The 21,903-nt window shown below is 30.1% G+C and overlaps 1 protein-coding gene across 4 annotated transcripts in view; it reads right to left on the reverse strand.

Annotated features, from left to right (window-relative positions):
* The window catches only part of LOC121129336 (uncharacterized), a 227,360-nt gene that overhangs the window by 81,356 nt on the left and 124,101 nt on the right, over positions 1 to 21,903 (reverse strand). For all 4 annotated transcript variants that reach the window (XM_040725045.2, XM_040725047.2, XM_040725048.2 and 1 more), the window contains 2 exons: positions 3,360 to 3,412; positions 2,334 to 2,470 (listed from right to left, as the gene is read on the reverse strand). In XM_040725045.2, the coding sequence (XP_040580979.1) occupies positions 2,334 to 2,470; positions 3,360 to 3,412 (190 nt within the window). The remainder of the gene's footprint in view (positions 1 to 2,333; positions 2,471 to 3,359; positions 3,413 to 21,903) is intronic.

Here is a 21,903-nt window from a genome sequence, read left to right on the forward strand (position 1 = left end):
GTATTGGCCACCGCTTCCAATTTCTCAGAAAATTGTCCTAGAATGTGTGTGTCTGTTATAAGTGTCTACACAGTTAGCCATAGGAGGCTGAATCTTTTTATTATCTTTTGAACTTGGTCAGGCTAGAACAGCTTTATTTGGGAGGGGGAGCTCAAGAAGACTAGATAGAGGATTAAGTTATAAGTAAAAAAAAAAGTGACTGGCGTCTCTTTATACAACTATTTGAAAAAAATACTTTTCCTAAATTCATTCAAAATCAAAAAGTTAGGGGCAAAAAAAAGAAATTAGTTAATGGAACATTGGATTCATAGATAAATAAGGTTTGTAGAAATTTGTCTGGAAATTCGTTAGTATATAAGTTTGACACATCAAAATTTATATTTAATTGAAATATTTGTTATTGTCTAAAATCTTTTTTAATTTTTTGTCTCTTTTTTTCATCAAACGTCAATTTTCAATTTTTAAGAAAAAATACCATAAAATAAAGTATTTTGGAAATAAAATTATTATACTTAACAGTACACTCTAACATCCTCAATTTCCGGAACATTTTGTAACACAGTTTTTGCGCTATTTGCAATAATCAACAAGTTATCGAGGGCTAATTTACCGATAACATTATTGTCTATAACCTTTTTTTTTAAGTACAAAAAAAAGACTTGGTAGATTTATATGTCTCTATAGAATGCGAATAAATCTTGTTTACTATTTTTTTTTTTTTTTCATAATAAGTGCAGAATAGTTTGTTTTTTTGCATTTTTCATAGAATTATGATTTGACAATAATAAAATATGGACTTCTCATCTAGACAAGTTTTTTTTTATGCATATTTTATTGGAAGTTTACAATACAATTTTTAAAAAAATCATAATAATACATTTCATATAACATACAGGCGCTATATTATAATGCGTTAAAGCTCACTTACATTCAAGGTCTCTAAGCATTAAGAAAATTGCATTGGCCATTGTCAATGCGATTTCTCGCTCCCTCCTTCGCCTGAGAAACCCTGGATAAATCCTTGCTAGTATATTTTATATTTAAAATAAATAAATAAAACTAGTTTATCAAAAACATTTATGAAAGATCCAAAATAAGTTCATGTTTCCAATGTTAAAAAGGAAGTTATAATTAAATATTCCTTTTTAGGTTTGTTAGATATGTTTTAGAGCACTGGTTCTTAATTTTGTTGGTGGTACTCCACTAGTTTCATATGAATATTTGCCAAACCCTTCTTAATTGGTCAAGTAGAGCGTGTCATCACTAATCATATGTGTTCGACCTCCGTCGACAACCCTAGAAACTGAATCACCGAACCCCTAGTGTTCGATCAAACCCAGGTTAAGAACCACTGTTTTAGAGGGTTTAATTTGTATGCTGATGCACATAGCACATCATTTGCGCTGCATAAATCTTTAAAAACTTTATCTCAAGCAAATTTTCAATATTTATTCAAGTTTTTAATAATATATAAACCCGGGATTTTGCTGAAACTATTTGTTGATGTAAAATAAATGATAAATCTTGGGTAAATGGGTCTAATTGATTTTAATCCTTTAACGCCTAAAAGCGACTTAAAAAATGTATATTAGGTGGTTAAAGATATGTTCATCGAGAGTAAACCGGCAAGAAAACATGTGTTCTAATGATTGATGCGTCTGTTAGAGACTGACGAAGAGCGTACATAATCTTTCTACAATCAGTATGCAACACAGTTATAAATTGAAATTGTATTGTAATTTATTTTTGTTAAATTGCTAATCGTAGGGAAACTTCTAAATCATTTTCAGTTCATATTTATGAAGAAAATGATTGAAATATGGAAAAACTAAATTTTTGTATAAAAAAAAAAAAAGTGTCTGTCTAAATAGACAATGCATTATGCAGTCATCTTTCCTTTCAATATGTGCTTCACCTGATTGGACAATATGGTATTTAAAACACTAAATATTATATAGTCTTAAATTTTATAATATTTACATATTTAAAAAAAAAAAATAAGCGGTAAACTATATTTGTGTTGTTTATTTTTCCTTGAAAATGTATTGAGATGGCTCAAATTTGGTGACTAAGTCGGTTTAAAAATATTGACATTGACATAGTTTTAAGTATTGGAATTTAAATGTATTTTGCACACAATTCGAATTCAAATATAAAATTAGCATATTTCAAGTTGTAATTAAATAGTAAACGGTATAAACCAAAAAAAAAGTATAACATTATTTGTCCAATTTTAAATAAATTTTCTTATTAATTTTTTTCTAATGATCTTAATAACATCATAGTGTATACAATATACATAAAAACATTATTAAAGGAAAAATATTACTTACTCAATACATGCTCCATTGTCACAAATATACTTTTCATTTTTACAGCTCCCATAGTTGCAACATTGCTTTGCCTTTACGCATGACTTGAAACCTCCTTTGGACTCCTTACATATATGACATATTTTACAATCCGTATTCTAAGTATGTTTAAAGATCAAAGATGACCCAGAAAAATAAGACAAGGCATTTTCAAGGATGATTCAAGGCTTTGCAGTCATAATAATCAGACAAAATAAGTCCAGTGATCACTCAAATAATGACAAAAAATCAAAACAATAAAGTGAAAAAACCATAATTAATCGTTAACTCATTACAGAGAAAGGTTTAATAGTTGATGATCAAGATAAAAAAGTTCAATTAGTCTTTATTTTTAATATTCAATAGACCAAAAATAATAGAATATTTTTGAGGAATTTTTATGTTGTAAATAAATAAATTGTACCATGGGCTATTAATAGCTGATTATGTATTCAAACTGCTCTTAAATGAAGCTGTGGGACTTTTACTAATAAGACTAACATGTTTCTAATACTTAAATACTTTTTTTTTTAAAAAAGAATATGGCAAAATTACTCAAATTTATTCCAACTCATTTTTAGAAAAGTTTATTAGACTCTTAATAAAGTCTAATTGAAAATGACATATACATCAGCAATTAAAACTTATTTCAAAAATGACCATTGCATTTCAGGGAAAAAATACTGAGGAGGATAAATTTTGCTTTTTCGTTAAAAATATCATCTTTTATAAAATACATGAACAATTTATTGTAACACCATTTCATAAGTAGGATTTGATTAAAGGTACAAAAATATAACCACATCTCTTACTTATTAATAAAGTTAATTGCCATTTTTACTAAACCTTCGTTTAATTGAATGAAAATATTTTTTTTTAAATTTCGTAAATAAAAATATAAAGATCCATTCAAATACAAAAAAAGTTCAAAAAATAAGAACATAAGGCTAAAAAAGGATCCTTGAGTGATTTTTATATATTTGTGACTCTTCGTTTCTATGAAAATGCCTTGTGACATGAAGATTTTTTGATACACCCATGATTCACACATTGCTGATTACCTAAAATATAAGAAGAAAAACACATGATAGGAACAAATATATAAAAAAATTATATGGGCTAAACGTAGAAAAAAAATATTAGTTTTAAGATTAGTAATTTTTTTTTAAAAAGCATAATAATGTTTTACAAAATTTTCCTTGCACTAATGCCATTTTAATTGTTAAAGATTCTTCTAACTATAGTAATAATACATTTTCTCCTACCAAACTAATAAAACAGTCAGCTGATATTAACAAAGGTCCTAGTATTATTAGTCTTACTCCACCCTTCTCTTCGCGCTTCTCAAAATGCCCATTCCTAGGGACAATGGTCTCTTTTCATAATTTAGTGCACAATGACAGATCCTAACTTTTTTGTTATTACTCCAATGATTAGAATTACGGCTAAAAATGAGTTAAAAACTTGACTCATTATCACATTAAAAGCTAAATTATTCACTAAGCAGTGAAAAAAATAAAGTATAGACTCTTATTTATAATATATAAAGTGATATTTTTTGAAGTTCAATTTAATGTAGCTGGATTTTTATATTTGACTATTCCTCTTTTTCTTTTTATGAAAATAAAATAAAAAAACCATTGGTATCTTTAAAAAATCAAAACTAATAAGCCATACATATTTCTTTGTCATCTGTTGATTTCAACTTATATTTCTTTCTACATATAGTGAGAAAGAGGCATTTAATTCTCTCTATCGTTCTTGTATAATCAATTTATTATGTATTGTCTCACGAAGGCTATCTTTAATCAACTGACCAGAGTTAATATATGTTTTATAATTACTATAATTTTTCAATTTATCCCATTCTTAGAACAGGTCCTATCAGTCCTTGGGACCGATCCATGGGACTGTCCGTACTAGAAATGATTTATATATTTAAAAAAGTTGAGGGATGTCATCAAGGAGCCAACTTTATAAGTTTTAGAACTAATATGCATGACTGATTTGGACTGGGCCAAGACTGAACTTGACGGTACTGCAGTCTTCACTCCTAAATAAGGACTGACACAACACTATACTCACACTTATACTTGTAGATACACGATAAATGTGGATAGATGTATATCCTTGTACAAAGGATGTCCTTTTCTCGTGGAAAGTGAAAATATAATTTTACATATATTGGAGTGTTTTTACATATTATTTTTAACATCCGAATGTGCTTTTAAGCATATAAACGTTTTCATTTGGAGTCTTTTTGGGACCTGAGAACAACATCAATGGAGTGGTTTTTTCGTCACGGAAGATTAAGGACAGATACGTTAGTGATAGATGGCGTTATTGATTCCGTCATTAAGACGTAAATAAATAATATCCTTCCATTGATTTACTAGGTGTGCATGATTTTTGGTAATGAGAGGACGTCTGCCTGATAAACCACTGAGGAGGGTTTAAATGGGAAATATTCGTCGTATTCATAAAAAATAAAGTAGGAAAATATATTGATGTTTACGACATGAAAATGCTTTATGGTTTCAAAAAACATGAATTAGCAGGTGCACATCCTAATTTTTGACCCTACAAAGCTGGACTTTACTAAGAATATGCTATTGATCTAAGAGGAAGACTAGAATATCTAAACCCTTTTATGTTCATAAACACTGATAAAAATCAGTCACAGTAATAAGAAGAGAGTCTTGATTACAATGGGGAAAATTTTCAATAGAGTCAATGAATTGAGGAGCTTGGAGTGGTTTATAGAGTTCTGATAAGCTGTTGATCTTTTCCCACGAAAGAATCTTACCAATGAAGTTCTTAAGAGAAAATACAAGGATTATAATGACGTTTGGAGAGATGGAAATTATATTGTTGAAATTATGTCTAACCCTGATACTATTCTACAGATTTTCCTTGTCAGGGTTGTCTTATTAAGTTGAAATTTAAAGAAAAGTTTATAGCATTGTATGGCGAAGCACATAATTTAGTGGAGAGTGGCTCAGTATTGCATAAGGCTCTAATTCAGAGCATAGATTCAGCTGAAAACATAGATAGTATAAATGATGGGAAAGAAAAATTATAGCATGATGACACGATTAATTTTGACGGAAAAGGATTTTATAAATTCAAATGAAGCCGTACTAAAGATGAATGTATCAAATAGTAATGAAGAAATTGCAGTTATATTAGCAGGAGTTTATTACGTTCTATTTGAAGGGAGTTACACAAAAGAGCGGTCTCTCCAATTCTACTGGATAATCAAAGAATTCGTTTTTTCGTATCAAGTCATTTTTTCGAGAATTTCGTATTTGTATTTTTACCTTTTTTGTAGGCTTAAGTCACCTTTTGAATATAAAAAAGTGAATAGTGGACATACAAATTGTTATAATTATTTTTCTTTTGCTAAATGTCATGTGGTTGTATTATTGAGCTTGATGTTGCTGAAATTCAAAAAATATTCTACAATCGGGATTAAAGGTACTATAATCAATATATTTTCAAAATTGATAAAATGTTTTGCAAAAAGGAAGATTGTGGGCTTTTTACAAGTTAAAGACATTTCAACTAGAAGGTTTGTATCCTACTAGAAACAATGCTAGAGTAATTTTAAACTAGAAGACAAAAAAAAAAATTCTATTTTTTTCCCCCTGAAGTTGTTAAATATCTTATTAAATACTTTATTTTTTTAAATCTAGAATAAATATACCACTTTATTTTATTATTTGCATTTGTAAAGAGTAAAAGAATATAATTTGTGCTGAATAAATACACTTTGAAACTTATATATATATATATATATATTAGTTTCAAAGTATACCTTCTAAGGTTGATTAATTTTTTTATAAATCATCTTTTTTTTTGTATGATAATCTAGCAATCAGCAGGACTTTAGAAGGGATTTTTTTAGAGTTGATTATTTAATAACTTAAGGAACAAAAAAATATGTTGTAATTTAGAAATTCCCTATAATTCCTATAGGTATAGGGTAAGGATTTTAATTTTTATAAATTTGGAACCCTGAACTGATGTAAATCGAATAATCACAAACAGATTGAATGGAGATTTTTCAAACTTATTTATACTTATAAAACCCATTGAGCTGTTATTATAGTGTGAACAATTATCATTCCTATGAGGGTGCTCTGAAAAGTTTCAAACCTCAACGTAAAGATGGCATCACTCGTAAATAAAAGCTATTCACATCTATTTAACATCTGTTGACGGTTACTCATCAAAGTTTCAGTCATTTTGAACGCACAGCTGTTACGTAACAGTGAGTTCATGTGAGTTTTTTTGTGAAAATGGACACAATCGATTATTGAGGTGCCATTAAATATTTGTTTTTCAAGGCGTAGCCTTTAAATAGACTCAAACAAAAGCAGGCATATGAAGGCTTGTTCTGTTAAAATTTGGCGTGTCTAAATATATCCAACTCTGAGTAATTGAGCAAAAAACAAAAAGTGCCTTGTCAACAGTTATTTTGCAGGAAAAAACGCCGATTACTATTTGGACGGGTTACCGAGATGAAAGCATCGCTAGGAGATGTATATAGAGCTACAAAAAGAATATGTTGCATAATAAAAATGAAGAAAAAATATCCTAAATCTTTGCCAAGTCGGAAGCTTTTCAGACCCCTTTTTTTATAATGTTCGGCCTTTCCCAACCTTTTTTTTTTAGGAAAAAGGTTGCAAGACCCAAAGAAAGTGAAAACAGTTAACATAAAAATTAATTTTATAACGTCACAAATTTTACATCGAACCAAATCAATTGTCATGTAGAGGATATATGTAAATACAATATTAAACAATTTGGATTATTTAAAATGAATACTCTTAAGGAAAGTTTAAAAATGAAGCAAAACAACGAAACTGCATTGTTTTCGTCATGATATGCTTACATCGCATTGAAATACCAAAATAACACTATCTTCCCCTTATTGATATTCCTGGGATTTTTGGAAAACTCATTTTTTCTCTCACAAAAATGACTGTATTTTCGGTTTCATTGTGTCTTTTTATTTTTTCTACAATTCATCTACATTATTTAATATCTAGGTTTGTCTGGCATTTCTTCAAAATCATAAGACTTATTATTGATGTTTTGTTGTTTTGGATTGTTTCATTGACATCTTTTAGGGGATAAAATGTTAGTATTACATCTATAATATTTGAGCTTGAATATTAAAACTTAAAAAAAAAAAATAATAGAAATATCAAAAGATGGCCAAAGAATAATACAAAATGAAAAAAAAAAAAAAAAAAAATAGAACAAAATTAATAAATTAGTTAAAAATGTATGTCCTAGTTCACTAATTTCTGAAGTTTTCATGAAATACTTCATTGTTTTTTCTATATATAATAAAGTCATAACCATCAATGTTGGTTAATTTAAGTTCAATTTTTGGAGCCTCAAAAAGGTTTAATAAGATAGAAATTGAAAAAAACCATTAGATAGCTTGTTTTTGCTTAGGTTCGGTATCTGCCTTATACTTTTTTATAGACGTATTCTATCCTATTATTACTCTTTTTACAACTCCGATTATTTCAACATCAGATGTTGACGTAGCGTAGACAAAATGTTCTATCTAGTAAATATTATTTTATAATATTAAATTTGACATATGTGTAGTTCTATATAGAGATGGTGATTGCACAGCTTTCAACACTCGTTTCTATTCGTATAAAATTTGATTGTTTATCCCTTCTCAAATATTTTTATATAGACATCTCTATTTCAACTAGTTTAAATACTAAATATATCCATGAATATTTCATTTATTTGCAATTTTAGTTCTGCTAACGATGCTCATGATGATCCAGATAAAACATATTTTGTAGATATGAAGAAAATTTTAAATAAGTATTTGTAGCTTTTTTCATAAAAGCAAGTTAAAAAATGGCACTTCAGTAAAGATAATATTTTCTACCTTTTTTAAGCACTGGAGGTATCAGGATACCTATCAGATAACCCTAATTCCTATTTCTGCAATTCAGAAAGTGAGACAGCTTCATACCTTCTGCAGGAGTGCCCAGTTTTAAAACTTGTTTACTCTACTCTTGAAGAGCTGGTAAAGGAACGCTTCGGAGACTCAGTAAGCAGTTTTACACTAGCTTCTAATGACAAAATAAATCATCACGCAGTGATCATGAAAATTCCATTCTGCATCTACGCCATGAAAGCTTGAGAGCGGCATAATAAACAATTTAAGAAACTATATTGGCATTTTAAATACAATTAACCTGAGGTCTTGAATATTTTATAAGTATATGTGAGTATTTAATATGTTTTTATTACTCTATTCTAGAATTATGTAATAAGTTTCCAGTATTTCAATATCTTGAAATAAAATCTGATTATGAAAATTAAAATAAATGTTTGCGTGTCTGCTTATTGGTTTGATTGTCTAAGAGGGCTCATTTTTAAGTGGGGCGTGTTAATATATATATCTCAGGACATCATATAAAAAAAGAAATAAAAAAATATATCTATATTATATTAAAAATAATGAATGTGACTTTAGATTATGTTTAGCAACGAGCGTGTGTAGCTGCAGCTCAGTGTGTGATAATAACTAAGGAAAAAAATGTGAATACATGTATTTAGGGTTGTCAATCATAAGCATTTTTGACCGTACGGCTTTTGTTGTTGATGACAACCTCATTATTGCTTTTTATTTTCTCAAGTTGCTATAACTATTCTTGTGGAGATAACATACAAGTATTCAGTAACTCCATATGAGTGGGCTCATTAAAAACGTAGAGGAACAAAGTGATTTGTTTGGGGATTTAGTTATCTTTTACTTTATTAAATCAAATTATTATTATTACAACAAAGTTTGTCTATTCGTAGACGCCTAAGAACTCCAAGAAATACCAAGTACCATCGCTAGTATTTTATAGATACATCAAGAGGATATGTGTTCCAATTTTGAGACTGATGGATTCATTTTTTATATACAAAAATATCATTTTAATATATTGCAATTCGGAAAATATTTCAAAAATTTGTCTTAATCGGTAAATATCACCATTTCTCCCATCTCCAGATTCTCTTCCTTGAGCACCACTGCCCTATTTGTACCAAAAAATGAGTTTTTTTTAAGTCCTTTCTATGAGAATACATTGTTTATTTATCCCTTTGCCCTCTGTTTTGGATCACATTAATTATTTTATAATTTACATTCTCTTTTGATTTTTATAGACCTATGATATGTTGATTTAATAAAAATTGGCAACATTTTATTCCTTCATTTCTTTTCATGCCTTCTCATTCTTGGAAGAGAACTTAATAGGGCTCATCTGTTCTTTTATGAATATCCTATTAACAGTTTTGTATTCTAGATATAAAAAGGTATTATACAAAAAAACAAAAATAATTTCTTCCGTATTTTGAATAGATTTCTCTTCCAATGCTTTCTTTCTTCGATTTTTTGTTAGAGATGCATTTACACTATATAGTTTGTACTCATTCAACACCATTAATTCCTTCAAACTTTGCCCATAATTCATTTGTAAATGGTTATTTAGGATAAACACTGTATTGTATATTATTGGTATCGAGGACAGTAATATTGTAATGGATGAATGGATGCTCTATCTAATGAATAACAACACTATCGTATTTAACAGTAGAAGGTAAATTTATTCTCCGTGAAATTCATCCTCCATTTCATTCCCATTTTATAGCAGCTTATTTCGTTATGTTTCTAAACTAGTTATCTGTTTTTGTGTAACACTTTAAATTAAGGGGATCAAGGAACTTGCTCAGTGCTTACGTATTTTTGAATAGTGAGAAGAAAATAGAATAGGAAAAAAGGATTATGATTATTGATTGATGTGAGAGAGTAGAACCAGATACCCTTGAATCCACAGATTCGATTCCTACACACTTTTAATGACGTCATTTCTAATCTATAAACATTATAAATTATATTCGTCCTCATCCATCACCTGTCATCTCCACTACCGACTGCCCAACCCTCTTTGTACAACACCATACAAAAACTACCAACTAGTTTAGAAACATAAATCGTATGACATCACTAAATATCATGCTTTAGAAACATAAATCGTATGACATTACTAAATATCATGCTTTAAAATGGAAATGACAAATCCAGGAAATACTTATACTGGGAATTAATTTACGTCAAAATTAATTCAAAATTTCAAAGAAATATTTTATGTACATTAAAATTTCTATGTAATTTTTTAAATACAAATAACAGTAAATACCCACTAGAACGAGCGTGGTTTAACACTTCTCTTTGCAAGATGCTGGAATGAAAAATGATCCATCCAAAGTTTCAAACCTACGAAGGCCAACAATAAAATAATGCTTGAATATATTTTGATTCATATAGTTAAAATACAAATATTAACTTGCTGCAAAATATCAAAATAATGAATTCCCATATGTCTGAATACAATGTTTCAACAAGTAAAAATCATTGGGTGAAAAATTGACTCACCGTCTGACGTGGTAGCTTAAAATGTTTAAGGATAATCAATAAGACAATATTTTGAACTTCATCTAAGTAAAATATTCACAAATTTCATAAAATAATTTATTTTGAAAGGCTGGAGTTTGAACTTTAAATAATAGTTGACAGTTATGTCAAAATAATATCAAAAATGATACCATCGTCGTACTAATGTTAAAGTAGTCAATTTTAGTTTGATCGAATCAAAGATAAGAGTTGTGGAACTATTTAATAGGACATAATAGCTGCCCTTAAAAACAATCCCTTTTTTTGTATGTTCATAATATTGGTTGATAAATCATTATGGTTTACCTAACATAAAATTGTAAATATCTATACTACACATATATTTCAAAACTCATAAAAAAGTTGAGACCAACATGTAATGGGTTTTCTTCTCTTTATAATATTATTTATTTATCTGGGATTCAAAGCAATTTAGATGATACTTTTATCATTAATATCATAGATTTCTCGAGATCATATTTAGAGATCTGCCAGTTTGTAAAAAAATAAAAACTGAAAATGGGTACTCTGACATATATATATTTTAGAAGGTCAGGTTAGCTGTCATACTGTTTCATTAGATTAGCAAGAAACAGCTATGAGTCGACGAGTAAGGAAATATATACAAATCCTTTTTCGTGTCTAGTAAAGTGACAGATATGAAAAACTCTTATGTCGACCCTGAATTTCACTCCGAGTCTTATAACTCGCTCCACAAGAATTAAAGAATCATTATAACAGTTTTACAAAATAAAACCCTGTTTAAGTAAAAATTACAAAAAGTCTCGTAATAAGTCTATTGGTAAATGGGAAAAATGATAAAGATTCTCAACAGGGCCCAAAAGGCATTAAATATGGGAGGGAAGGTCAAACGAACAAAACCCCTCCATCCAAGAGTCCCCAAAACAGTCAAGACCTCATTGAGAAACCAAATCTTACGGTGGTTAAGTCGAAAAGGCAATTTTTTTATGATGAATTGTCTAAAGAAACAGACGAAATCGTCATAGTGAGATGGAATGGCCACCATATCTCCCTCATTGAGTGGAATAAGGTAATTCTAACCCTTGAAACGGATTATGTACGTCGCTTATCTGCCCTAGGCGGTAAACTGATCCCAAATTATGAAGTATGCAGATTTACTAATAACAGGGAAGTCATTTATGTTAACGAGGATGCTTCTGGTCAATATGTCAGAATATGTATCATAATGAACACCCCTCTCTTACCAACCACATGGGAGAAGTTGAAAAAAATGAGGGAGGAAAGGAAGGAAAAAAAGAAATTAAGAGAATTTATCCGAGGATTTACTGCTAACATTGGTGACGAGGTAGTCGCTTGCATAATTACAGAACAATGTACTACTTTACATATTAAAGAAAATGTAATTATTTCCAAGTGAGAGATAACAAAGCTTGACCAAGTTCTTCATATTATTGTTGATCAATCAGCCTTCGAGGATCTACAATATGTAGATTTCACCCTGAGGATTGCTTCAACAGGAAAGGTGCGTTTCCAAGATCCACGAAATGTACCAGTTATCCTTCCAGAAGATGAATCTAAAGACAAAAATTAGAAACAGCAATCTAAGGACGGTGATGATAAACAATAAAATATTACAAAGTATCCAAGGAAATTTGTTAAGTCGTCCAACAAATGTGACAAACCCTTCAAAAGAGGAAACCCAAGTATAAAAAAATTGTACTAGTTTAAAACAGTCGGAAATGAATATGTTTTTGACTCTGTTGCCGATGATCTCTTCGGTAACACAAAACAAAAGAAGTAAGTGATCCGCTCCAGACCACCTCACAAATAGAGGTCCCGCTCTCTCATATGAGAGACATCAAACAATGTACAAAGAAGACGAAGAACTTAGTACTTTAAAATTTATAAAATATGTATAAAATGATTAATAAAAATATTGAAAATGACTTTAAATAGGTTTAAGGAAATGCTGTAATAGCAGATATACCCCTATGTTTGTGTGATCGTGTTCATTGCCTTATATTTGTTTTGTTTTATTATTGTGCATGTATGGTTATGGTAAACATGAATAAATCATTTAACTAACTAACCACTAGGTATTTTAATCGACCCTTTCATTTTGCGGTAATATTAGGAAAACCGAAAAACGGTGATTGAGCAAATAAGATGGGCTCAGTGCATTTACAGAACTTCAAACTAAGTAAACATGTCTTAAAAGGCTTTCTAATGTAAATGTTAAAAAAAAAAAAAAATGAATTAAGAGTTTTCTCTTCAAAAATAAAGCATTACCTTCACTTTGTGTTTGTACTAGATTATAAGGTAAGTTTAATTCAAATAGTATAAAATATTCTTTAATTGATTTTTCAATAATAATATAATTAATTCAATATTTTGAACAAGAGCTCTTGTGTTTGTTGCTACACTTAAGTCTATATAAACCTTACTCCAGGCTGTATTGATTTCTTAGATCCCCTTTTAAGATGCTATAACTGCTCAAATTATGCCATTTGAAGTGCTTACATATAATTCTAATGAAACAATAACTAGGAATGTAGAGTGAGTGGAGAGTTAGGCAAGTACTTGTGTTTAAACACAGAGTTAAATGGATATGAAAATTCATAATTCAATTTGTTAGCCATTATCGCCCTTTTTATATTTTTTTGTCATTATACTGTCCTTGAAAATAATATAATAATTATATAAATTTACTTATTAATAATATAATTCGTCGTCTAGCAATGTAGGTTTGAACTCTCTTACAGAAGGATTCCCAAGATCCTCATTCCTCACTCATCTAATTTACTTTGATTAGTTTTACTATTTACTATGATACTCTGATGAAAATGCATGAGGGCTACTTAAAAAAAAAATCCTCTACTTATTTATTGACATAGAACTGGTTTAAAAAATAGAAAATGTAGGCTTGAGAATTAATACTTCAATAGTTGTTTTTGCGTTATTTTTAGTTTTTTCAATATCTGCTATAATAACTAGGTTCAGTTGTTATAGTTATTTTTTACGAATGTCAGAAAAATTACATAACATTTGCATATTATATTTTTTATTATTGTGCAAAAAAAATCAACAACTTTAGTAAACTTTTCTTCGAGGTATTAGATAAAAATTGTTTTTAGGGGATAAAACAGTTTTTAAGGATTGTACTGGGCTTTACATTATTTTTTTCAGCTAATGTGTCCTGTAGGACAACTAAGGAAAACATTTTATTAATTCTACAAAAAAAAAAAAAAAAAAATCTTAAGTTTGAGAATGTGGTATACACTTCTGTTACGCTTTGCAAATATTCAAAATGTTTAAGTTGTGTTTTACGCATGCACAACAGTTATAAGCAGAAAATAATGGCTACCGATGTAAGTTTGTTAAAATGAAGCAGAATCCAATGATTATACGGTAATACAACTGTGTCACATGTCAAAACAAACTTAGTATTGAGACATCCTGTTCGTTTGGACAGCATATACATTGTACTAACCTGTCTGACCGAGCAATTTGCCTGTCCTTGGGCAGTCAGACAAGTGTTAACATAATACACTCACTTTCTCATTTTTTCCCCTGTAATTAATAAAGTTATTGAGTCCTTTTCCATCAGTTGATATAATTTTATCAAATTTCGAATTGAATAAGTGAGGAGAAATTTGATATATTGTAAAGCTCAGTACACAGGAGACAGTTACAACAAATGCTGATGCAATTTTCCAATCATTGTGTACTTTTTATTATTATTTTATAATATTACAATACACATCAATCATGCTTTTTTATCTGGAGCATGGCTCTGAAGAGGTTTTTGACCGTAAATTTTTACGATATACATATAATACTGATCATCAATTTATAATATAAACTTTATTGTATTTTAAGTTGCTATAATAATTTAAAAGTTAATAAATTTTTTTATAACATAATGAAAGGTGTAGTAATTTATGCTTAAACAAATATTATTCAGTCCAAAATTTTAAATTTCAAACTCAAATTCGATATGTGATAAATGTTACAACCGTCCTTGCCTACATTGTCTTTTGACAGCCGCATGGAAATGATATTTATGAACAAACCTATTAGAATCTTTAATTAAATGAAAAAAATAGTAAACATATGTAAGTATATTGTGTTAAAATTTGTTGAGTGTAAGTCAAACCAGCTCCAAGTACAGGGTTGATCTTAACTTTCTTTTCATTACTTCTTTTCTTATCATTCTTTTTTCAATTTTTGAGAGTAAAATTTAAACTAGAAGTTTTGTGAGGACATTTATTTACGAAAATCATCCCAAAATAGTGTCAACACAGCTTGCATTCAATATGCGAGCTCTCAGCTCTAATGTTTGTCACACTACGAGGCCTAAATCCCTCGGATACCTTGACTACTTAGACAGATTCGAGCTTGGTCAACTACTACTTGATGGAAGCTTCCAGAGACTGAACACTCCTGTGAGGAGTAGCACACACGCTCTCCTCAGACGCGCTTAACCAGAAAAGGTTTCGCATATGGAGAGGATGGCAGTTACATGTTGAGGTCCCAAAAGTCCAGAAAGTTGTCTTAGCGGCTTAATGACACAGAGCACCGTCTAGAATGGAAACAAAGTTGTCCCCGAACTTTTTTCTGGCCCAAGGTAGATCTTTCTTATCAAGAAGTTAGATGTAAGCATCTGGAATGAGCCACTCTTTCCTCTCCTCAAAAATGGGAGGGCAAACTCCATAATACCCAAGACCATGTTTCCGGCTGGATTTTTTGTTCTGAAGACATGTCTCACGTAGTTTAGGTGTTGGATTGTGATATAGTTGCTGATCTGTTTATTCACAGTGGCACCAAGGGTGATTTTTTTCATCAGAAAAGAGCAAAACTTTGCCCTAATTTTCGTTGGCCTTGAGAAAATTTCAAATCTTCTTTTCTCTTTCAAACCGTCTCAGCTTCATCTGTTCAAAGATAAGATGTCTTGTGATTTCTTCTACATGATTTTCCTTAAATGTCATTCCAGATTGAAAATAATAACATAAGTACCACTAGATATGATCAAACCTATAATAGAGTTATAAATAAAAAGTGTTACAACTGTCTCTAATCTCCCCCTACAATATTATATTAAAAAAATATGAAAAAACCGCCTGGTATAAAATACCTAATTGGACAATGAGGACAACGTATATGGATATGATTTTGAAAAGATTCTAAACGAAACATTAAATGTGCAATGGAGCGACGTAGCTTAATGGACAACGAGCTCAGGAAAGGTTGACTCTTGAACTCAATTCGCGTGGGTTTGCGTATCGGTCATTCCTAGAAAAGGAATAATGCATTATGTATATGGAGTTCACAGACAGTTACTAGTTCATATGGAGTAAATGTATTATTATAATGTTAATTTATACGTAATCAGTGTAACTCTATCTAACCAAATAAAAAAATAATATTTGTGAAACATCTATAATGGTTAACCACTAGTTGCATACCTGGTAAATGATAAACAAAGAAAGAATCTTAACTAAGTTTATTATGATGTTACTTGAGCTGGGACTGCTTGACATGTACTAATTTACCTTATTAACTCAAGTAGCTTTCCTTCCAATAAAAATTAGAAAGAAAATCCATGTATATATAAATAAATAACTATTCAGAGTAACAATCAAATCAACTTGTTTTAGACCACTTAAAATGGAAAGCTTTTTATTTATTATACGTTTTCCGTAATTGAAATTCAATAGTCAATAATATGTAAGTAGATATACAAACATTCATTAAGTACAACATAAATTTATACATATTTGAAGAGCTGCTTTAGTTAATACACTTTAATATTCTAGCAACATTCTACTTGCTTTCGAGGAACAACAAGATTTGTAAATTTGAAACTCTGCCGGTATGTTCACTCACTAAAACGTTGTCTCGAGAGATGGATTCAGAAAAACACCAATAATTTTATATTTTCAATAATAGGCACAAAAAATAAATAAAAAAAAAATAGTCAAAAAACCATGTGAACAATGTTTTTGGAAAACTTTTTTCCCTCAACATGGCCACCTTCCTTATCAACCACAGCCTCTACACGTCGCCTAAAGGGCATGCAGAAGTTGATGACAAACTCCTCTCACAAGCAGCCACTATGGAGAACCTCAGTGAGTCCACATTTGAGTGTAAGGTATTGTTGGTTTCCCTTTCCAAAGTGTCCCATATTGAAAAACCGATGGGTTCACCTCTGTCTTCAGCCATGGCAAAGAACGTAAGCAACTTATAATAAGCCCCCTGGCCGTTTTTCTGTCCAGTCTTGAAAAAGAACGAATGCATCTTCTTTCCATCAGAGGCCACAACGCCTAGAACCATTGTTTGGCCTGGATATTTGCTGTAGTAAACCCCTTAGACAATTTCTTTTGTTTCCACAAGCCAGCGGATGTGGAATTGATCAATTGTGAAAATCTTCTAGTCCGAATTTTTTTTTGCCTCTGTTAGGAAATCGCGTGGGGTCTTTGTGAAAGGAAATAATCCCTAATTGTGGTTTATATTCCCCTGATGCTCCTAAGAGCCACAGAGAAGTCTTTGGTGAAGCGAGTTATTATCTTAGTTGGATCCTCCTTTATATTCCTTCCAAGCTTAACAAGAACTTCATAGTCACCTTTAAATTATGCCCTTCCCTTCCTGACAACCTGGAGAGGTCTTCTTCATTTATTTTCATCTTGGGCAACTTAAATACGAGGCTCATAGAACACTTATCAATGTCCGCAATGTTCATCATATCAAATAAGAGATCTCAGATGCACTGCATTTTTGCTTGTTGCTTCATTGAAGTCACAAAAATGATTAGTATAGTTTGTTTATGTAAAAAGGGCGGTGGAAACAGAGTATCGAACAATATTCACTAAACCCTTTCACAGTAATGAGAAAAGAAACATTTATTAACAGTCCACATTTTGCTCCCTACCCTGTAAAAAAAAACCCCAAAAAATGAAAATGTCACTTTATTGGATTAGCTACAATTAGCTAAAACAGAAAGGAAATAAACCAAAATCCCACTTCATAACTAGGAAATCATAAGCAGGACTGACTTTCATGATGATACTCAATTCTAGTCCGAGTCCAACAAGGACTTTTACTCACAACTAGTGATGAAAATTGGTTGAATTTTGTAGCTTGTCCGTTTAAAAGAAGAGGGAACTTTCTTTTCCTAAGCTGTCATCATTATTATTTAATTATTTAGTAATGAACTTCCTTTACTACTACCTACAGCATTTTATTGACGAAAATGAAACCGGGTTTAACGTTTGCTTGTCCTCATAAAAGAGAAGAGTAATGATGAAGATTTGTTGCGGAGTTTTAATTCGGTTTAAGTCCTTGTTCCACTCAGTGTAGAACTGAGGATCGACATCGAAGAATTTTTGTCTATGTCCTTGTTTATTTCCTTCTCCCTTCCCCTCGTCACAGCTACTTGTAGCTGATCTAATGAAACGCCATGACAGCTAAGCTGCTCTCCTGCAAAACATTCATCAAATTGTTAGGGTTTCTATGTTGATATTTGGTTTCTATTTGTTAATATGCCCAAATCTTGATTAATCATTTTATAGTTGGAAATCTGAACTGAGGCCTGATTGTGATGATTAATCGAATTCACAACAAGTGTTCTTTTCTCCATTTTTAATCTTTGTCATTAAACTTTTTGACGATCAATGAGGTCTTTACTATTTTGTTTGATAAATTATTCCAAAATTTTGAAGCACTACATTATCAGCCATAGCTGCTGCACGATCAGTATTGTTTATAGACTCAATTTTTGAGGTGATTGAAAATATGTAAGGGGATAAAATCATTGATACAATTCCACCTAATATATCCATTCTTAAGTAATTAGAGATTTTTTTTCAATTAAAAAAGATGCATAATTTTATTTAATTCTTATTTCAAGAGTATGAAAACCTTGACAATCTAAATCCCATTTCAACTTTTCATAAATATTGAAGAAATATAAATTATTCGATGTGATACATTTTGACCCCAAAACAAAAACTACGATCAAATGAAATATTAGGAACTAAGCTATGAGATATACACTGAGGAATTAGATAAGAAAATTATTAATCGCAAGATTCGTGAATATTGGTTCATTCTCACATCTTACAGATACATGGAGTATCTTGAGATAGATTATCTAATTTCCAAAATTCAAGGATACTGTATCCCTGAAAAAAACTATACTCGTCATCTTCCAACAGGGATCCATCCAGGAGTATGTTATTGTGTTTGGTTCTTTGGAGATTTTCCTCTATCGAAGCCAAACCAAATAATTAATGACTAATTAATTGCTTAGGGTTTGTTTTATTTATCTCTTTTGTTGACATACTCCACAATGCCAAGACTAGTAAATCCTCCAATCCTTTATACATAATTTGTAAGGTTTGTTCCTCTATTTATTGAAGAATTGGAATTAGGACTCGGAGTCTAGGAGGGGGAAAAAGTTGATATTTATTATTTTATATTAAAAAATTGTTTACGAACGCCGTCTGGATAAAACAATTTGCGGATTTCCTTGTATCTTTCTTTTTCTGATGAGATGATATATTTATTATATTGTAGGGTCTTATTGTGTGAGGATTACAAAATGTCAAATTTAATGATCGCGCTCTTTTTTGTAATAGCTACTTGAGCATAATTTAAATTTTCCAAAAGCTGTCATAATCATTTTTTAATTCTTGAAGAGAGATCAACAAGTATAAAGTAATAACTAGTGCGTCAAAGACCAAAAATACATTTTTGATATAAAGTTAAAAGCAAGTGTAACTCCTTGTTGGAATGGGAGTAGAGTTGAGAATTACAAGCAATTTCAGCTTATTTCATTGTTAGATACGGAGTTAAACTTTTGTATATTTCCTTCCTCTCATAGCTAATCGCAGCTAATTTAACAAAAGGTCATATCAGCTAAGCTGCTCGCCTCCCAAACATTTATGAAATTGTCAATGATCACGTTAATTAGTTTATTTATTCTCTCTAAAAATGCTAAATATTTCTTCATCCAAGGAAGCTAACAAAGTGATAAAGAAGAATCCCCCCCAAAAAAAAAATCAAAAAAAATCCGTATAAACTCTCTTGTAGCCTACTCTAAAAAAGAATAAAATACATATAGGTTTAAATGAAGTCAAAAATGACTTATTAATCAAAGTCATAACATTGGAAACTAAAATGATCGGAGAATGTACATTGTACATCCATATTTTAGATCCTACTCTTCAAGGTCCCATCGATCAAAGTGTTTGTATTCTATATCCAACACAGCTCGGGTGAGTGATGACGTCTAAAAATGATATCATTCAGCTTGTAATATTTACAATATGAAAATGTCGCTCAAATTAATGACATTATAAAGAATCTTGCAAAAAATAATTCTTCGAATTACTCCTATATTAATCCTCAATTTTACTCCGGCCAAACAAGGACTAACACTTTAACTCCCAAAAAACCATTCATTATTATTTTTTATCTTTCAAGAGAACACGCACTAGTTATTACATTAGACTATGATGTTTTGTCTTCAATAATAATGAAAACAGCTTTGGAAATTTAAAAAAAAAAAACAAAAAAACCTTGTTTAAATTGCCAACTAGAAAAAAATCGCTTCGCATTCAGGATGTATTTTAATAACTCTGATAATTGCTGTCTTTTCATAGCTTTATGAAGTATCTGGACTATTTTTAAAATAATTATGTGAACGGCTAACTATGAAATATATTTATATAAAGGCTTTTGTTGGATTGCAAATGACAGAGGTAGAATTTGGTAAGAACAGCTTGGATACTTAGAAATATAAAATTACTGTCAAAAGGTTACCTGGCGTTGTTCAGGCCAAGGAAGGAGCAGGAAATTACATGACAATGGTTAATGCTATTTCTTTTGAATGTTAAGATTCCCTTGGTTGCAGCGAACATAGGGTATTCTTACAGAAATTATTATAAAAATCCTATATATTATATGAAATGTGTTACCATGAATTTAAAAATATATACATTTATGCATTAAAAATTAATTATGGATGATAAATTAAGAACTATTTTGCTTTAATTTTGCAAAAAAAAAAACGTAATAAGTATTTATTGTCATTGTAAAGAGGAACACACAACTATCAAGATTTTTTTCTTACTTGTAAAACTAAAAAAGTAATGGAGAATAATATCTGTACCAAAATAATCCTCGATAACTAGTTCATTATTCCAAATAACGCAAAAAATATACAATGAAATGTTCCAAAAAGTGAAATACTAAATATTGTAGCGCTTAAGATCGTTTTAAGACATTTCTTCCTAAAAATTGAAAAATGACATTGGATGAAAACAAAAGAAAAAATTGAAAAATAAATCAGAACATGAAAAATATTTCAATTTTTTTTCTCTTGTTTTCATTCAATGTCAATTTTTGGAACATTTCATTCCATATTTTTTGCGATATCTGCGTATAACTCGCCTATAAGAACAGGGGCATATCTGCCTCTGCCTCTTCCTGCTCGTCCTTGAAAATTACGTAGGTAATATTTTTACAAAAAATAGGATAAAAGGAAACAAGATCTTATACCCCACTGCAAATCCATGTTTTTGCAGGTGAAAAAAAAACAACAACAAAACTAGAGTGCAATTTTCACCGATTCATATTTTTGCCATAACTTTTTTTTATTTCGAATAAATTTGGAAAACATCATCATTCTTATGATTGTTTGTTGAGACGCTAGTCAATTTTTTATTTAAAGCTCAATCTCCTTCCTCCCCCAAAAAAAAAAAAATAATTGTGGTTTGGGAATAGAATAGAAAAGAAAATCGGCACCCCTTCTTAGTCTGATCAGGTTCAAAAGAAGTATCCATGCAAAGTGTCAGCCTCCAATGCCCAACCATGTGGGCACCCACACAAATTGAATTATATATATTTTTAAGATTTAATAGAATATATTATAGCGCTTATTTCACTTTCTTGCATGTCAAAATAATATAGATAGATACACAGGATTTGGGGTGTTTGCAAAAAATATTAAAACACACATGCCCTTCTTTAATCTAAAGAAATGTATATAATTTTGAGAGTTAGGGGTTTATATGTCCACAT

The sequence above is a fragment of the Lepeophtheirus salmonis genome, chromosome 14, assembly GCF_016086655.4.
Source record: "Lepeophtheirus salmonis chromosome 14, UVic_Lsal_1.4, whole genome shotgun sequence".
Classification (NCBI taxonomy): Eukaryota; Metazoa; Arthropoda; class Copepoda; order Siphonostomatoida; family Caligidae; genus Lepeophtheirus; species Lepeophtheirus salmonis.